This window comes from Medicago sativa, chromosome 4 (genome assembly GCF_051527215.1).
Source record: "Medicago sativa cultivar Bolivia chromosome 4, Bolivia_mono, whole genome shotgun sequence".
NCBI classification, from domain to species: domain Eukaryota; kingdom Viridiplantae; phylum Streptophyta; class Magnoliopsida; order Fabales; family Fabaceae; genus Medicago; species Medicago sativa.
The window spans coordinates 52,833,001-52,850,381 of record NC_140752.1 but is presented as its reverse complement, the minus strand read 5'-3'; the positions used below and the strand labels follow the sequence as shown (position 1 = coordinate 52,850,381).

Below are 17,381 nucleotides of genomic sequence, written 5' to 3'. Positions count from 1 at the left end.
CATTGTTGATGATTATAGCAGATGGACTTGGGTGAAATTCATAAAGAGTAAAGATGTTGCTTGTGATGTATTCAGTAGTTTCTGCACACAAATTCAATCTGAAAAAGAATCAAAGATTTTGAAAGTCAGAAGTGATCATGGTGGAGAGTTTGAAAATGAGCCATTTGAAGCTTTTTGTGAAAAACATGGAATTGTCCATGAATTCTCTTCTCCTAGAACTCCACAACAAAATGGGGTTGTAGAGAGAGAATAGAACTTTACAAGAAATGGCCAGAACCATGATCCATGAAAACAATTTACCAAAACATTTTTGGAAAGAAGCATTGAATACAACATTTTATGTCCAGAACAGGATCTATATTAGACCTATTTTGGAGAAAACAACATATGAACTCTTTAAAGAAAGGAAACCCAATATCTCTTACTTTCATCAATTTGGATGTACATGTTACATTCTGAATAACAAGCTCTACCTAAAGAAATTTGATGCCAAGGCCTAAAGAGGAATCTTCCTAGGTTACTCTAAACGGTCAAAGGCATACAGAGTGTATAATTCAGAGACACTCTGTGTTGAAGAATCTATGCATGTGAAATTTGATGACAAAGAGCTTGAAGATAAAACTTCAAAGCAAGGTGAAAGTTTTGCAGAGATACAGGTTCCTGAAGCTACTCCAGAACCTGATCAGATAGCTGAATCTGAAGAAAGTCCAGAAGCTGAACCCACATCAGAAGCGCAAGATGAAATTGCTTCTGATGAAGCACAAGATGGCTCACATCAAGCAGATCCTCCCAGAAACACATTCAAGCACAAGTCTTCACATCCTGAGGAATTAATCATTGGAAACAAAGATAGTCCAAGAAGAACAAGATCATACTTCAGACAAGAAGAATCAATGATTGGACTGATCTCAATGATTGAACCTACAACAGTTGATGAAGCACTTTCAGATGATGGATGGATCTTAGCTATGCAAGAAGAGCTGAATCAATTTCAAAGAAATGATGTGTGGGATCTGGTACCCAAACCTCAGCACAAGAACATTATTGGAACAAAATGGGTATTCAGAAACAAGTTGAATGAGCAAGGAGAAGTAACAAGAAACAAAGCAAGACTTGTTGCACAAGGGTATAGTCAACAAGAAGGCATTGATTACACTGAAACATTTGCTCCAGTTGCAAGATTGGAAGCAATCAGGATACTTCTGTCTTATGCAGTTAATCATGGCATAATATTATATCAGATGGATGTCAAGAGTGCATTTCTTAATGGTGTTAGAGAAGAAGAAGTGTATGTCAAGCAACCTCCTGGATTTGAGGATATTAAATATCCTGACCATGTTTTTAAACTGAAGAAATCACTATATGGCTTGAAATAAGCTCCCAGAGCTTGGTATGATAGACTAAGTAATTTCTTAATCAAAAATGATTTTAAAAGAGGACAGGTTGATACAACACTCTTCAGAAGGACCCTTGGGAAAGATATTCTTGTTGTGCAAATATATGTTGATGATATAATATTTGGTTCTACTAATGCATCTCTTTGCAAGGAATTTTCTAAGTTAATGCAGGATGAATTTGAAATGAGCATGATGGGAGAGCTGAAGTTCTTCCTGGGCATTCAAATTAATCAATGCAAAGATGGAGTCTATGTTCATCAATCAAAGTATACAAAGGAGCTTCTGAAGAAGTTCAAGCTTGAAGATTGTAAAGTGATAAACACTCCAATGCACCCTACGTGCACCTTAAGCAAAGAAGATGAAGGAGCTAAAGTAGATCAGAAGCTGTACAGAGGTATGATTGGTTTTTTGTTATACCTCACTGCATCCAGGCCAGATATTGTGTTCAGTGTATGCTTGTGTGCAAGATTCCAATCAGATCCTAGAGAATCTCATATGACTGCTGTCAAGAGAATCTTCAGGTATTTGAAAGGAACAACTAATCTTGGACTCCTTTATAGGAAATCCTTAGATTATAAGCTAATTGGATTCTGTGATGCTGATTATGCTGGTGATAGGATTGAAAGAAAGTCAACCAGTGGCAATTGTCAATTTCTGGGTGATAATCTTATATCATGGGCTAACAAAAGACAAACAACTATTGCTATGTCTACAGCAGAAGCAGAATACATTTCAGCTGCAAGTTGTTGTACACAACTACTTTGGATGAAACATCAGTTGGAAGACTATCAGATAATTGCTAACAGTATTCCCATTTATTATGATAATACTGCTGCTATTTGTTTGTCTAAAAATCCAATTTTGCATTCAAGAGCTAAGCATATTGAAATCAAACACCATTTTATCAGAGACTATGTTCAAAAAGGAATTTTAGATATACAATTCATTGATACTGAAAATCAATGGGCTGATATATTTACTAAGCCTTTAACTGTTGAAAGGTTTGATTTTATAAAGAAAAATTTAAACATGCACTTTGTGTCTGATTAAATGTTTGCTTGCTCCTGAATAGGATTTTAGGTTCTGAAGTTAGTTCAGAAGCAGTAGTCCATCAGAAGCTCTTTATTGAGGTTCTGAGGAAAACCCGCTTCTGATGATGACGTCAGCATCTGAAGTCCAGAAGCTGGATTTTATGCTTCTAAATAGTAGAGTTAATGGAAACGTTGGGAGTTACTTTTTATGGTAACTTCTGGCCCACTAACTTGGTAGTTACTCTGAAAGTTTTTGACGTGGCCTGTCTGTATTGGTGTATAACTAAAAAGGGCAATGATGATTTAATAGCTTTGAAAACTACTTTCACGCGCCCCCAATTTGTCATTAATGTTATGTTTGTTTGTCACTTTTGAATTGCAATCGTTTTTACTCTTAACACTTTGTCAATTCACACACTACTCACTTCACAAACAAACACTTTGCTTTCAAACCTCTTGCGAAGTAAGCGCAACTCTCAACCCTAGAACCCTAAAATCATCATCTTCTTCAATCATCCATGGCATCATCAAGTTCAAGAGTTTCAGAATCTACAGCACGAAAGGTTCCTGAATATGACTACAGAGGAAGAAGTATGAAACTGGAAGAGTGGGAACTACAGGTTCAAATAGAAAATCCGGTGGATTTTGAATCACTCGCTTTCCATGAGTGTTGGATCAGAAGCTACTATGAAGTGCAAGAACTTATGCATTACTTCAAGATGTTGAATGGACCGACATACGAAGCATTGGTTAGACACTTCTGGGTGAGAGCTAAGGTATATGACAAAGCTGCGTCTATAGCTGAAGAAAGTCAAATGGTTTTGATTTATCCAGAACTGGAAGGGAAGACCAAAGAAGAAATGGGACTTGAGCCATTTACCGGTGTTGAAATCAGGTCAAGTATTTGTGGTATTCCAGTGAGCATTGCAGCATGGCAGATAGAAGCTGTACTCCGTAGAGAAGCTTCTGGGAAATACTCTGAAATTGATCTTTCAAGCACTGCTGAAGAACGCATCTGGAAAGAGAAAGTGAACTTGGCTCTGTACAACTCCACGCAGGCAGGAAAGTATTCTGAGCTAAGCATGGATAAGAAGCTGCTTCTGAAGATTCAGAATGAAAACTTGCTTCCATGTGGTGGAAATGATAAACCCAATCTGGCACAGAAAGTCTTTCTCCAGCACTTCATTAAGAAAGAAAAAGTGAACGTGCCAAAATACATGTTCAAGTACTTGATAGAGTGTCTGAAACAGAGTCAGCTGCAGCATAGAACCTGGGTACCTTATGGAAGACTCTTGTTAGAAATATTCTATCAAGGAGGAGTTTTGGACAAACTAAGCAGTGTTGAAGCCTTCACAGATAAGCTGCTTGATACTAAGACTGGGAAGTTCATAAATGCTCAAACCCTCAAGAATATGAAGTTGATCACTGTTGTCACCAAGATTCAAACTGATTTGAGTGAATCCAATGTCTTGTCTGATCTCATGAAGGATTTTCCACTAATCTGCAAGAAGGATCCTCTTGATGTGCAGATGTTGTACATCAAGGATCACTATGAGACAACCAACAAGGTTATCAGGTTGGAAGATGTACCTGAGGAGATGTATGGTGGTGTTCTGCCACGGGCCAGAGGCAGAAAGTCAAAAAGAAAACTGACTGCAGAAGAACATGGAAGTTGAAAAATCTGCAAAGAAGGCAAAGGTCACTTCTGATAAGCTTAAAATTGGTGGTTTTGCAATGCCATCAATTGAAGAAGCTATTGAAGAGATGGATTCAAGGTTGATCCTGGATGTTGGTATTGCTCTTGATCAGCCTGCTATACCAAAAAGAAAGAAGAAACTAGCCTTGAGGAGGACCAAGGATTTTCCTCATGTTACCAAGAAAGCTGAAGCTGCTTCTGATTTGGCTTTGAAGGATTTACAAGGGAAGAAGGCAGAAGCTGAAAAAGTCTTGGAAATTGCATCTGAGCTACAAGAGTCTGTAGTTTCAGAAGCTAAGCACTTGATGCTGATGACGAGTGAGTCTTCTCAGAAGGATTTTGATCCTGAACCAGAAGAGGTAGTCAATATATCATCAGATTCCGCATCCTCATCATCATCAGATTTTGATGATGATATACCCATAGGACTCCTTTTTCGAAAACCAGTAAAAAGCCGTTCGACATCAACCAAGACCAATAAAAAGCCCTCTCAGTCAAGCTCTTATGAACCAGTTGGTCATATAATCAATCAGAAGCTAGGAGAAATGGCTGAGCAGAGAGACAGAGTCATTGATACTATCCTCCGCCATAACCCTCAACCTCTTAACATTCAACCGCTCAACATGATCATACCAGAAAATGTTGAACCTAACTCAGAGAAAGCCTCTGAGACAACCTCAGAAGCAGTTGCTTATGAGAAAATTGTTTCAGAAAGCCCCCAACATCAAACACCAGAACCACACAAACCCTCATCACCCCCACAACAACCCCCATCACCCATAGCTGAAACTGAACCCCAACCCAACATTCAAACTCAACAAACTTCACCACAACAGCCACCAACCAACATTGAACCTGAAACTGAACCTCAATCTTCACCACAACCAGAGCATACTGAACCACAATCTGAACCACAACCAGATGAATCCTCTCCCCAACACATTCCCATGGACATTGACAATCATCAAGTCAATCTCCAAGCCTCAACATCAACCTCACACATTGATCCTGACCAACCATCATCCTCAACTCCATCTGAACAACTCATCATTCCAGAATCCATTCCTGTTCAAGACCTTTCCCCTAGTGCTTCTAACCAATCCTCAGACCTAGAAATTCTTAAACAACCACCCTTGAACATTCTGGAATCTGAGTACATTGACATTGAGCTACTCAAGATCCTCTCTGATGTGCATCATCTGGTTGATCAAAGATGGGAAATTGATTTGTCATCAGCTTATAAAGAGCAATGGGAATCCCTGCAGAAAAGAGCTACTGATCTGATAGCATCTGTAAGTAGGAAATGCATCAGAATCAAGGCTGCTACTGTAAGGAAATTTTTGAAGGATATGGAGTTAGCCAAGAGAAGTTCAAGGCTGCTTCTGTCAAACAAGCCATTCTACTCAGAAGCTGATATATGACAAGAGAAGCTAGAATGTTCAAGCTTCTGAGGCAGCAGATGGCACAGCAACAGCAAGAAGCTAATGCAAGGGAATTGGCTCTTCTCCAGAGGCAACAACTTCTTGAAGAACAGTTGAAGAAGCAAGCAGAAGAAATGGAGAAGATGATGAAACAACTGCAAACCAAACCTTAGTTGCACACCTTAGTGTTTATTTTCTGTTTGTTGTTTGTTTTAATCCTTTTCTATTTCTTGCTTCTGAATATCTCTTGTCTTACGTTTCTTACTGCTTCTGAATTCTTAGTGGTTCTGACTAACAATGCCTGAATATTTTTGTTTACATTCATTGCTCTGATTTACTGATTTATTTTTGCTTTGATTATATTATTGATAAGACTATAGGTTCTGATCATATTTATACTCTCTTCTTGTTTGAGTTTTTCTCAAATCCTTTTGTCCTTTATGTTTATTTGTTATTTTTGATAATGACAAAAGGGGGAGTATATGTGATAGTATTTAAAGGCTCTGAGCCCCATTAATGATATTTGAAGATTATTTTGAAAAACTTCTATCATTTTTACCTTAAAGGTATAAGCTATGAACGAAAGAAGGAGTATCAAATTTCAAATAAAATTAATTGAACCATTCTTCTATAAGTTAATTCTTTCAATTTTTTAAGCTCTGATATTATTTTTGTGCGCCAAAAAGAATTTAATTAACCCGGATAGAACTTAGGGGGAGCTTACAAACCTCACCTTAAAGACTATCAGACTCAGGGGGAGTTTGAGCTTACAAACCTCAGATTCTGAGCTTACAAACCTCAGAACCCCAAAGTCAACTTGTTAATTAGATTAACAACAATTGATCAATTTTAAATACTATTGTTTGTCATGATCAAAAAGGGGGAGATTGTTGGAACAAAATGTGTTTAACAATGAACCTTAAAGAGTTTTGATGATAACAAGGTATTAAAAATTGTAAATTGGACTAGCTAATATTTGTTCAAATGAACAGGACCATAGTTAAAAATTTACATTATATAAAGGTTCTGAAGAACAAATAGAGAGCTATGGACTAAAGAAAAGGAAGTTTGAAAGCATCTGAAAAGAAGTGCATCTGAAGTCATAAGTGCTACTAAAGAATGGTGACGTCATCAGAAGCTGAAGATCATCAGAAGCTGAAGATCATCAGAAGCTGAAAGTCATCAGAAGCTGAAGGTCAACAGAAGCAGATAGCCTTCAGAAGCGTATAGCCATCAGAAGCAGATAGTTCAGAAGCGACTTCATCAGAAGCTGAAGCTCATCAGAAGCTGATTATCACCACAAGCTGAAGATTCAAAGATCAACACTTCAAAAGCTGTCTATTGGATTCGAAAACACTGCAGAAGATTAATGGATGGTTGCAACAGTCATTTTGGTGAGGATTTGAAGGCCTTGGGACCATATCTTCAAAAAGCGTTGACATTGTACTTTGTACGAACTGTACAACCACCTTCTCCACTACTCTGTTTTGTGTCCACGCTAGAGGACAAGAAAACAACTCCAGAATAACAACTTGCCTACAAAGATGTTCCTTCACAATGGGAATGGATTTCAAATTGGTTCTTCATAGGACAACAACCAAATCAGGCAAAAGATCATTGGTGAAAGATCAAGCTTCAACAACGACTCTTTGATGTGGTGGCCATTTCACAACGTCTCTTTCACACCTCTATATAAAGGAGTGAAGACTTAGAGATTTGGTAATGCTGAACGAAAGACTCACAACATTCTTACAAGTGCCAAACCTCTGCTGAAATTGTTCTGCATTCACTTAGAATTTCTGTGTCTCAAAGTTTCATCTTAGAAATTCTTAAGTTATTGAGTTTGTATCTGATTTGTATTGTGAGCACCTCTGATTGTATATCAAGTGTTCAACCTTAAACAATTTTCTGTGTAATTTTGTTTAGTTAGAAGTCTCTTGCAGTTGTGCTTGAGCAGGAAAGTCTCTTGATTGTGTTCTTGAGCATAGGAAGACTCTTGCAAAGTGTGCTTGAACAAAGGAAGTCTCTTGCAGGTGTGCTTGAGCAATTGTAATCAGATATTACTCCTAGTGAAATCTCCTTGGAAGTGCAAGGGGGACTGGACTACTTCCGGTTTATGGAAGGAACCAGTATAATTGCTTTGTGTCGTTCTTCTTCTCTCTCTGTTTTATTCCGCTGCATTTAGATTCTAATTACCACTTCAGAAGCTGTCTCACTTAGCTTCTGACCAGTGTGTTTAGTTTTTAGGAGAAACGAAGAATTTTCCAAAACACAATTCAACCCCCCCTTCTTGTGTTTTTCTCACCTTCATACGCTATTAGCGTGTTCTACGTTATTAGCGTGTTAAAGAAATGACAAGTCCAGAGAGATATGCTATTAGCGTATCTGGGGCGTGATTCTGGAGCACATTTGAAGAATTCGCTATTAGCGAATATTACGCTATTAGCGTAATCACTCCAGACAGCTACCCCAACAGCGTACCTGGAGCGAAGCAGAAGCTGGTTGTCAAGAAATTCGCTATTAGCGTGCATTTCGCTATTAGCGTAAATACTCCAGAGAACTACGCCATTAGCGTGATTTGGGCGAAGCAGGGCAAAAGGACCAACGTGGCACAATTCCATTGGCCATTAAATAGGCCGACCTACTACACTATTAGCGTGTATTTCGCTATTAGCGTAGGTGCAAAAACATAACCCATTTAAATAGAATTATTACCTCTCTTTTGGACTATTCACTGTTTTATTAGATATTTTCATACAGTCTAAGAGAGAGGTTAGAACTATTTCAAAGAGAGAAACACAAAGCAAGTGGTTTAGGTGTAGATTCAACTCAAGATCGCTTTGGACACGAAGGATCTTGACATGGAATCTTCATCTTTCCTTCATCCTTTGCATAGTTTACATGTCTATGTGTAGCTATTTTCTACTCTTGTAGTATTGAGGTAAACAAACAAGCTATTATGTAATCTTTTGATCTTTTAATGTATAAGGTTCTAGCTTAATGATTCAATATTGTTGTTATTCTTGTGTTTAATGCTTTCAAAGAGATTCAAGATGATTTGGACACGAACTCTTGAATCTAGAACTAGAATAACAATCTATCTTAAGTTATATCACTCTTGACAAGTTTGTAAATCTTTGATAATCGCTTTTAATCAAGAACTTAATGCTTTCGGATACTTAATCAGGCTGGACACGGTTGATTAAGTTATCCGGTAGACTTTGTTATCTTTTAAGGGATTTGGACATGAATGTTTAAACGATAACTTAGAAATAACGATATCACTTTGGACACGAAGGATGTTGTAGAAATGATTGTGATAATATTGGTTATAAAGCTAGAGTATGTTAATCGATCGAGAGATTGTTGCTGTTATGCTTGCTTGTTATCTTATACCGCAAGCGAAATAGTTCGATCTTCTCTCGTTTTTACTTTTATGTCGTTTAGGAACATAGTTTTACAAACAAACAATACATAAAGGATACCTTAATGTGAACTAATGTGAAAACGCTTATGATTTACGCAACTCCCTGTGGATACAATCATATATTATACTCACGTGTATATAGTTATATGACATGTAGAAATCCTACATCAGGTATCGAGGTAGACCAAGCTAAGGTAGATGTCATTGGAAAGCTTCCACCACCCGTCATTGTCAAAGGCATAAGAAGTTTTCTTGGTCATGCCAGATTCTATCGGCGTTTCATCAAGGACTTCTCCAAAGTTGCAAAGCCATTGAGCAACTTGCTCAACAAAGATAAGTCCTTTGAATTTGATAATAATTGTTTACATGCATTTGAATGTTTGAAAGAGAAATTGACCTCCGCACCCATAATCTCCGCACCAAATTGGAACCTTAATTTTGAACTTATGTGCGATGCTAGTGATTATGCGGTGGGGGCTGTTTTAGGTCAAAGGAAGGACAAAATATTTCATGTTATACATTATGCGAGCAAGGTCTTAAATGATGATCAAATTAATTGTGCAACAACAGAAAAAGAGTTGCTTGCAATTGTATACGCATTAGAGAAGTTTCGTTCTTACCTTATTGGTTCCAAAATTGTCATTTATACTGACCATGCAGCCATAAAGTACTTGCTTACCAAGTCCGACTCCAAGCCAAGGCTTATTAGATGGATGCTCTTGCTCCAAGAGTTTGATTTGGTGATTAAAGACAAAAAGGGGTCCGAGAACTTGGTAGCGGATCATCTCTCAAGGTTGGTGAACGAAGAGGTGACAAAGAAAGAAAATGAGGTGCTAGAAGAATTACCGGATGAAAAGTTGATCATGGTGCAAGAAAGGCCATGGTTTGCCTACATGGCGAATTTTAAAGCAACGGGTTTCATTCCAGATGACTTCACTTGGCAACAAAAGAAAAAGTTCCTCCATGATTTCACTCACTTTGTGTGGGATGACCCTTGTTCAAAATTGGAGCGGACAATCTTTTGAGAAGATGTGTTGCTCAAGATGAAGCTAGGAAGATTTTGTGGCATTGTCATAATTCACCCTATGGCGGAGACTTCAACGGACAAAGAACGGCGACAAAGTTCTTCAATCCGGGTTCCATTGGCCTACACTTTTCAAAGATGTTTATGCACATTGCCAGCAATGTGATAATTGCCAAAGAACCGGTGCTATTTCAAGAAAGAATGAGTTGCCGCTTCAATGCCTTCTTGAGGTCGAAGTGTTTGATTGTTGGGGGATTGATTTTGTTGGCCCCTTTCCATCTTCTTTTGCAAATGAATACATTTTGGTGGCCGTAGATTATGTATCCAAGTGGGTTGAAGCTATCGCATCTCCAAAAGCCGATAGCAAAACGGTGATTAAATTTCTCAAGAAGAACATATTCACCCGCTTTGGAACTCTAAGGGTGCTTATTAGTGATGGCGGATCTCATTTTTGCAATTCTCAACTAGCCAAAGCTCTTGAGCACTACGGAGTGAAGCATAAGGTTGCCTCACCTTACCATCCACAAACCAATGGCCAAGCCAAAGTGTCCAATCGGGAAATCAATAGAATCCTTGAGAAGACCGTGTCAACATCACGGAAGGATTGGGCACTAAAGCTTGATGAAGCGTTATGGGCCTATAGGACCGCTTTCAAAGCACCTACGGGTTTCACACCATTCCAATTGGTGTATGGGAAGGCATGCCACTTGCCGGTCGAATTGGAGCACAAAGCGTTTTGGGCGCTAAAGTTTTTGAATTTTGATCAAGAACAAGCGAGAGAGAAGAGGAAAGTTCAAATGCATGAACTAGAGGAAATGAGAAATCAAGCTTATGAGTCCTTAAAGTTGTACAAGGAGAACGTGAAGAGCTATCATGACAAGCGGATCGTAAAAAGGAACTTTGAGCCCGGTCAAATGGTGTTACTTTTTAACTCACGATTGAGGTTATTTCCGGGCAAACTCAAGTCAAAGTGGTCCGGTCCGTTTTTAATCAAAGAGGTTAAGCCTTATGGTGCGGTGGTTTTGGAAAATCCAATGACAAAAGCCAACTGGACCGTGAATGGGCAGAGGTTGAAACACTACTTTGGTGGTGAAGTTGATCGACAAACGTCGACAATTTCACTAAGTGAACCATGAATTCTTCATCGATAAAGGCGTCGAGCTCATGACAAAAAACAAGCGCTTGCTGGGAGGCAACCCGGTTTTGTAAGTTCATTTTTATGTTTTATTGCAGTAGGAATTAGATCATAAGCATTGAAAGCCAAAATGAAGCAATTTGAAAAACTGAGTTTGAAGAATTTCGCTAATAGCGAGATTTTCGCTAATAGCGAAAAAACTCCAGAGAGTTTCGCTATTAGCGAAATTTGGTGCGTTTAGAAAAAAAATTTGTGGGCCCAAGGGGAGTAACTCCCCTTAACTCCTCACAACCACTCATTTTTCACCCACTATTACCATTTTATCAGTTTCACTTCTCCCATTTTCACAAACACACTCAAACTTCTTCTCTCACACAAAAACTAACCCACAAAAATCACACATATTTCAATTCAAGTCAAGCACTCAATCTGCATCATTCCATCTTGCATTTGCATTGCTTCTCACTGATTTAACAGGTTTGACTCTCCTTTCCTTTCTTATTCTTAAATTGAAAAATATCATGCTTTTTGCATTTTTAGAAATGGATCGGGTTATGATTAAATGTTGTGATTAGAGACTGCTCTTCATAGGATTATAGTTTGGAAAGGAACAAGAATCACGACCCACATGCCACAAACATTCAATTTTGAAAATTTGACCTATTTGTAAACTTTTGAATAAAACAGGGGTTTGAATGATTTGTGTGCAAATGTTGTGATTTAGGCTCATTTCATGATTTTATTGTGTTTATAGAAACATAGGGTGAAACAAGGGTTGAAATATGCTAGATTGTGTTGAAAATTTTGCAGGAACAAAAATTTGAAAATCTGAAAATTTGCAAGTTCGAAGAAATTCGCTAATAGCGAAATTTTTTCGCTAATAGCGAAAGTTGCTCAGATTTTGGGTTGAATTTCGCTAATAGCGAAATATTTTCGCCATTAGCGAGTTTCTTGCGAACTTGCCCAGATTTTCAAAATTTTTGAATTTTTAATGTCTTATTCCAGGCTTGTTCTAATTCTTTCAATGCTATATGTTGGAATTTCCTGGTTGTTTTGCAGATGGCTCCTAAAAACCCAGCAAAAACTGTCGGTACCAAACGTCCTCGAGGCAAATCTGCCTCAACATCAGCCACACCTCAACCACCTATCCCAAACCGTTTCCCAACACAAGCCCACTCTGCCAGGTTCATTACCATGGGAAAATATAAGACCTGCATGAGAAAACCTTTGAGATTAACCCAGATGGCCCACACCAAAACATGCTGCACATGTTCGTTGACCGCAGATGGGCTAAACTCCTCATCCCTTGCACCGACATTAACACAGACCTGGTGAAGGAGTTCTATTGCAATTCTGTGACTGACAGCTCACCCACAACCATGGCTGACACCTTTTCTTTCACCACTTATGTGCGAGGGAAAAATCCGTTTTGATAGGTACGCAATCAATGACTTCCTGGACAATCCCTTGGAACTAGACCGTCCCCTGATCCAACCGTGCCTACCCTATGCACTTATGGGTCAAGAAATGCCAGAGGCAATTGGCAGTTTGAGCAAATTGAGAGGGAGGTCCTTCTTCCGGGTAGGAGATTCATCAGGAATCCCAAAGGAAAAATCAAGCATGCGCTCTATGTGGACATGAATGCAAAGGCTAGTGTGGTTTTCCAACTTTTAGTGCATAATGTCCAACCCAAAAGCCACACTTCTGACGCTCCAAAGTCGGTTATCCCACTCATATGGTGCATCATGAAAGGCGTTCAGGTAGATGTTGATAGGGTCATCTCAAACGAGATGAAGCGTGTGGCCCTGAATATTGCAACAAGTTCTAAGGCGGCTCTTATGTTCCCTGGACTTATCATGGGTTTGCCGAAACAAAATGAGGTGGACATTCCTCAACCAGACGAACACATTGAGCACCCTATTGATGACACTTTTGTTCATAGCTTGGTGAAGAGAGAACAGAGGGTTCACCAATACCATTTTTCTGATGATGAGGGTGGACCATCCACTGGTGCTTTTGACTTCTCCGGTTTTCAGACTTTCATGCAGGAGCAGCAGAGGCACAATCAGTATGTTAGGGACCAGAACACCTACCTAATAGATCAGAATGATGCCATCTATAGGAGCAATCAAGGCATCCATCAGGATCTCTACAATGCTCAGATGTATCCGGGGAATCCTGATTACCCGGTCATGACACCTAAGATGTACCAGGCTTATGTTCACTGGCCTGAGGGCAAGCCAGGTCCTTATGTGGGGGCGGCAGCAGATGATGAGGCCACAGAGGATGATGCTGGAGTTACTGGAGTTGGTGATGTGGACCTGGACATGGATGATGCAGGATTTGATCAGTGATCACTCATTTGTGTTTTTAGTGATGGTTTATTTTGTGCTTTTGACCTTTATGCTTTTGATTTTCAGTTGGAACTTGTTTTAATTCCTTTGTATTCTGTACTTTTCGAGCACTGTGGTTTTTAGTGCTCGACACTTTACTTTGGTACTTTGGTTTTGGTTTAATAACTTAGCTATTTGTTGGTTTAACTAATAATGCTTTGGATGAATATCTTTTGTTTAATCTTGCTTGTGTCTCTTGAAAGAAAAATTTGCTCATGAACATCAAAGTTGAAGTGCTCAAAAGAGCCGAATATTGAGCAAACAATCAGGTGTGTGATAGTGATATTAATTGTGAGAATGCGCAAAGTCAAGGTATTGGTTTCCCGTTATTCTAGGTCTTTACTAGAATTTGAAACTAGTACTTTGCACAAAATGTATCTCATCAAATTTTTCACACAAACATGATTGTCTTGAACCATTTAGTACTTAGCCTAAAAAGCGAGGTAGCTTCAATCTTTGATACTATATGCTGGAGACCAATAATCAATGTGTAACTTGTTTTTGTTATGTTAAATCTGATAATTATTTTGAATTGTATGAAAGCATGGAAAGGATCAAGGCAATTTTTGAATTTGAGTTGAAACACTTGACCACACAAAGCCTACCCGTGAGAAGAGCGAGTATTTGTTAACCCAATCTGAGCCAAATGAATCAAGTCCTCAAACATGAACTGTCAATATTCATAAGCACAATGCTCATTGAATTTGCCTGAAATTTTTCAAAAATCCAATTCATGTTTGACTCACTTTAGGACTTTGATATTTTCACTTTGTTGAACCCTTAACTTTATTGTACTTTGTCCCTTGCCTTAGGATAGGGGAACATTCAATTAGAGTTTTGTTGTGTTCAAGTTGGGGAGAAAGGGAGGAATTTTATGTCAAGTATCATGGTGAAATTGTTAAAGTAACCTGACAACATTGAAGTGTATAGTTATTTTAGTAGTAGCAAAGTTTGTACATTTGAAAAAAGAAAAGAAAAGAAAAAGAAGAAGAAAAAAAGAAAAATCAAAAATAGAATAAGTTGTCAAGGTTATTGGTTAGATTGTTAATCACCAGGGGTTTGTAATGATTGGTAGGGAAGGTTATGGATTTCAATTGTTGATACAAGGAATGTTCCTCTTTGATAGGCTTTTTGATTTCAATTGCCCCACATATGACATTTCTTTTGTAGCCCGACCAAGTTATAACCCTAGAAAGACCTTTTGATCCATGCTTCTGTGCTTTTTGGGATGATATTTGGATGGAAACCTAACTTAATCAGTATGTTAGCTTGATTGTTGGATGTGTGTTCATTACCCTCATTTGTTGATTATTGCTTTGTTTTATTTACTTACAAAGAAGTGTGTTAGGTGTGGTTCATAGATAGTCATGTTTGTGTTTTGAATTTTATGATGTATATTTTGTACTTAGGACTTGTTTCACATTCATAGTTTATGCTTGGATTAGTGGATAACTTCATGCTTGCCCGCGCAATCATATTTGAATCACCACCTGAAATTTTTTTGTTTTGAACTGTTTGACACCATGCTGAAAAACCTTGTCCAAAGCCCTGTAAGTTTCCTTTTTGAATGATTTGTTTGAGGACAAACAAAAGCCAAGTTGGGTAGAGTTTGATAAGTGCTCAAAAGTGATATATTTCATGTGTTAGTTTAGGCATTTTAGTGACTTGTTTTGCAAGATTATCCATGGAAAGCTCCAATATTGTGCAAATATGTCATTTATGCTTTTGGGCCTTATTCTACCCTTTTTGTGCAGGAAAATACAAGCAAGGAGCAAGAATTGTCAAAGTTCAAAGGAAGTCGCTATTAGCGTGTTTTCCGCTGATAGCGAAATTTCTCCGGAGAGTTACGCCATTAGCGTATCTGGGGCGAGATCAGGAGCAAACTTGAAGAATTTCGCTATTAGCGAATATTTTGCTAATAGCGAAATTACTCCAGACAGTTACGCCATCAGCGAAATCTGGAGCGAAGCCTTAAGCCGACTTGAAGAATCATGTTATTAGCGACATTTACGCTATTAGCGAAAAAGCTCCAGAGAACTTCGCTAATAGCGAAAGTGGGGGAGAAATCTCATAAATATCTGGTTCAGGGCTACGTGGCACAACCCCATTGGCCACTGACGCTTTCGCTAATAGCGAAATAGTCGCTATTAGCGACATTTCATAAACTCAGACCACTTAAATAGAATTTTCACCTCTTTCTAGTCATTCACTCACTGTTTTATTAATTTTCTGCATACTAGATAGAGGTTAGAGCTATTTCTTAAGAGAGAAACACAAAGCAAGGTAGTTTGGAGTAGATTCAAGCCAAGATTTGTTGAGACATCATGGATCTTGTCAATGAATCTTCATCTCTTTTGCATCCTTTTCATAGCTTTCATAGACATGTGTAGCTATCATCTACTCTTGTAGTTTTGAGGTAATCAAACAAACTATTATGTAATTTCTTGATCTTTTAATATAAGGTTCTAGCTTATTGATTCAATATTGTTGTTATTCTTGCTTTAAATGTTTATTGAGATTCAAAATGATTTGGACACAAACTTTTGAATCTAGACATAGAATAACAATCTATCTTAAGTTAATACTCTAGACATGGATGTTAATATTTGATAATCACTGATAATCTAGAACTTAATGCTTTTGGACATTTAATCGGTTGGGAAATCGTCGATTAGATTATCCGAACGACTTTGTGATCGTTTAAACGTTTGGGAAATCGATGTTTAAAAGATCCCTTAGAACTAACGATTTTATTTGGAAACGAATGATATTGTCGAGTGATTGTGATAATATTGGTTATAAAGCTAGAATCCGTTAATCGATCGAGAGATTGCTGATGTTACGCTTGGTTGATATCTCTAACCGCAAGCGAAATAAGCTCTATCTCCTCTCGTTTTACTTTTTTGTCGAATAGAAAAATAGTTTTACACAAACAAACAACTTATACTCAAACCCTTAATGCGATAAATATTGCGACAATGCTTATGAAATATGCAACTCCCTGTGGAAACGATCCTATATTATACTCACGTGTAAATAGTTTTATGACATGTAAACATCTTACATCAGGATGCAACTGTCAAGGAAAGGGTAATTGAGCTTCTTAGAGAGTACGCTGACATATTTGCATGGTCACACATGGATATGCCGGGTTTAGATGCTGAAGTTGTGGAACACCGACTGCCTTTGAAGCCTGAGTGTCCTCCAGTTAAGCAGAAATTGAGAAGATCTCATCCTGATATGGCCCTCAAGATCAAAGAAGAAGTGCGAAAGCAGATTGATGCCGGTTTTCTAATCACATATGAATATCCTCAATGGTTGGCTAACATAGTACATGTCCCGAAGAAAGACGGTAAGGTCAGAATGTGTGTTGATTACAGAGATTCACTTTGAATCATTCATCTGAAAAAGTTTTCAAAACCTTTTGTACTTGTGTCTTGTCTTTAACTTTTTTTTTTTCAATCTTTTCTTTAAGGACAAACAAAGAGTTAAGTTGGGGAGAGTTTGATAAGTGCCAGACAATAGTATTTCAAATGTATAATTAAGGAACTTTTGTTCCTTGTTTTACAAGTAATCTAGGGAAAAGCCGAGAGAAAAGTGATAATTGCCCTCTTACGCTTTATACATCTTACTTTATCCATTTGTGTAGGTATTGAGTGCCAAGACACCAAGCAAAGAAGAAAAACAAAGAAAAATTACAACGGTTAACTCGCCATGGCGAGCAAAGGCGAGTGGCAATGGCGAGCTAAAGTCAGAAAGTATCAAAGATCACTCGCCCCCAACTCGTAACGGCGAGAAGAAGGCGAGCAATTCCAGTAAGTTCAAGAAAGTACTCGCCCCCAACTCGCAACGGCGAG

At 38.2% G+C, this 17,381-nt stretch overlaps 1 protein-coding gene across 4 annotated transcripts in view; it reads left to right on the top strand.

The window, feature by feature from the left end:
* LOC146929776 (uncharacterized) overlaps window positions 1–16,006 on the top strand; it is a 68,753-nt gene extending 52,747 nt beyond the window's left edge. For 2 of the 4 annotated variants that reach the window (XM_085701530.1, XM_085701531.1), the window contains exon 7: window positions 12,191–14,374. In XM_085701530.1, coding sequence (XP_085557656.1) covers window positions 12,769–13,485 — 717 coding nt within the window. In that variant the 5' untranslated portion in view covers window positions 12,191–12,768 and the 3' untranslated portion in view covers window positions 13,486–14,374. Of the gene's footprint in view, window positions 1–12,190; window positions 14,375–15,278 lie in introns of those variants that run through there. The other 2 variants (XR_015006153.1, XR_015006150.1) reach the window with 2 other exon arrangements.
* The last annotated feature ends 1,375 nt before the right edge of the window (window positions 16,007–17,381 follow it).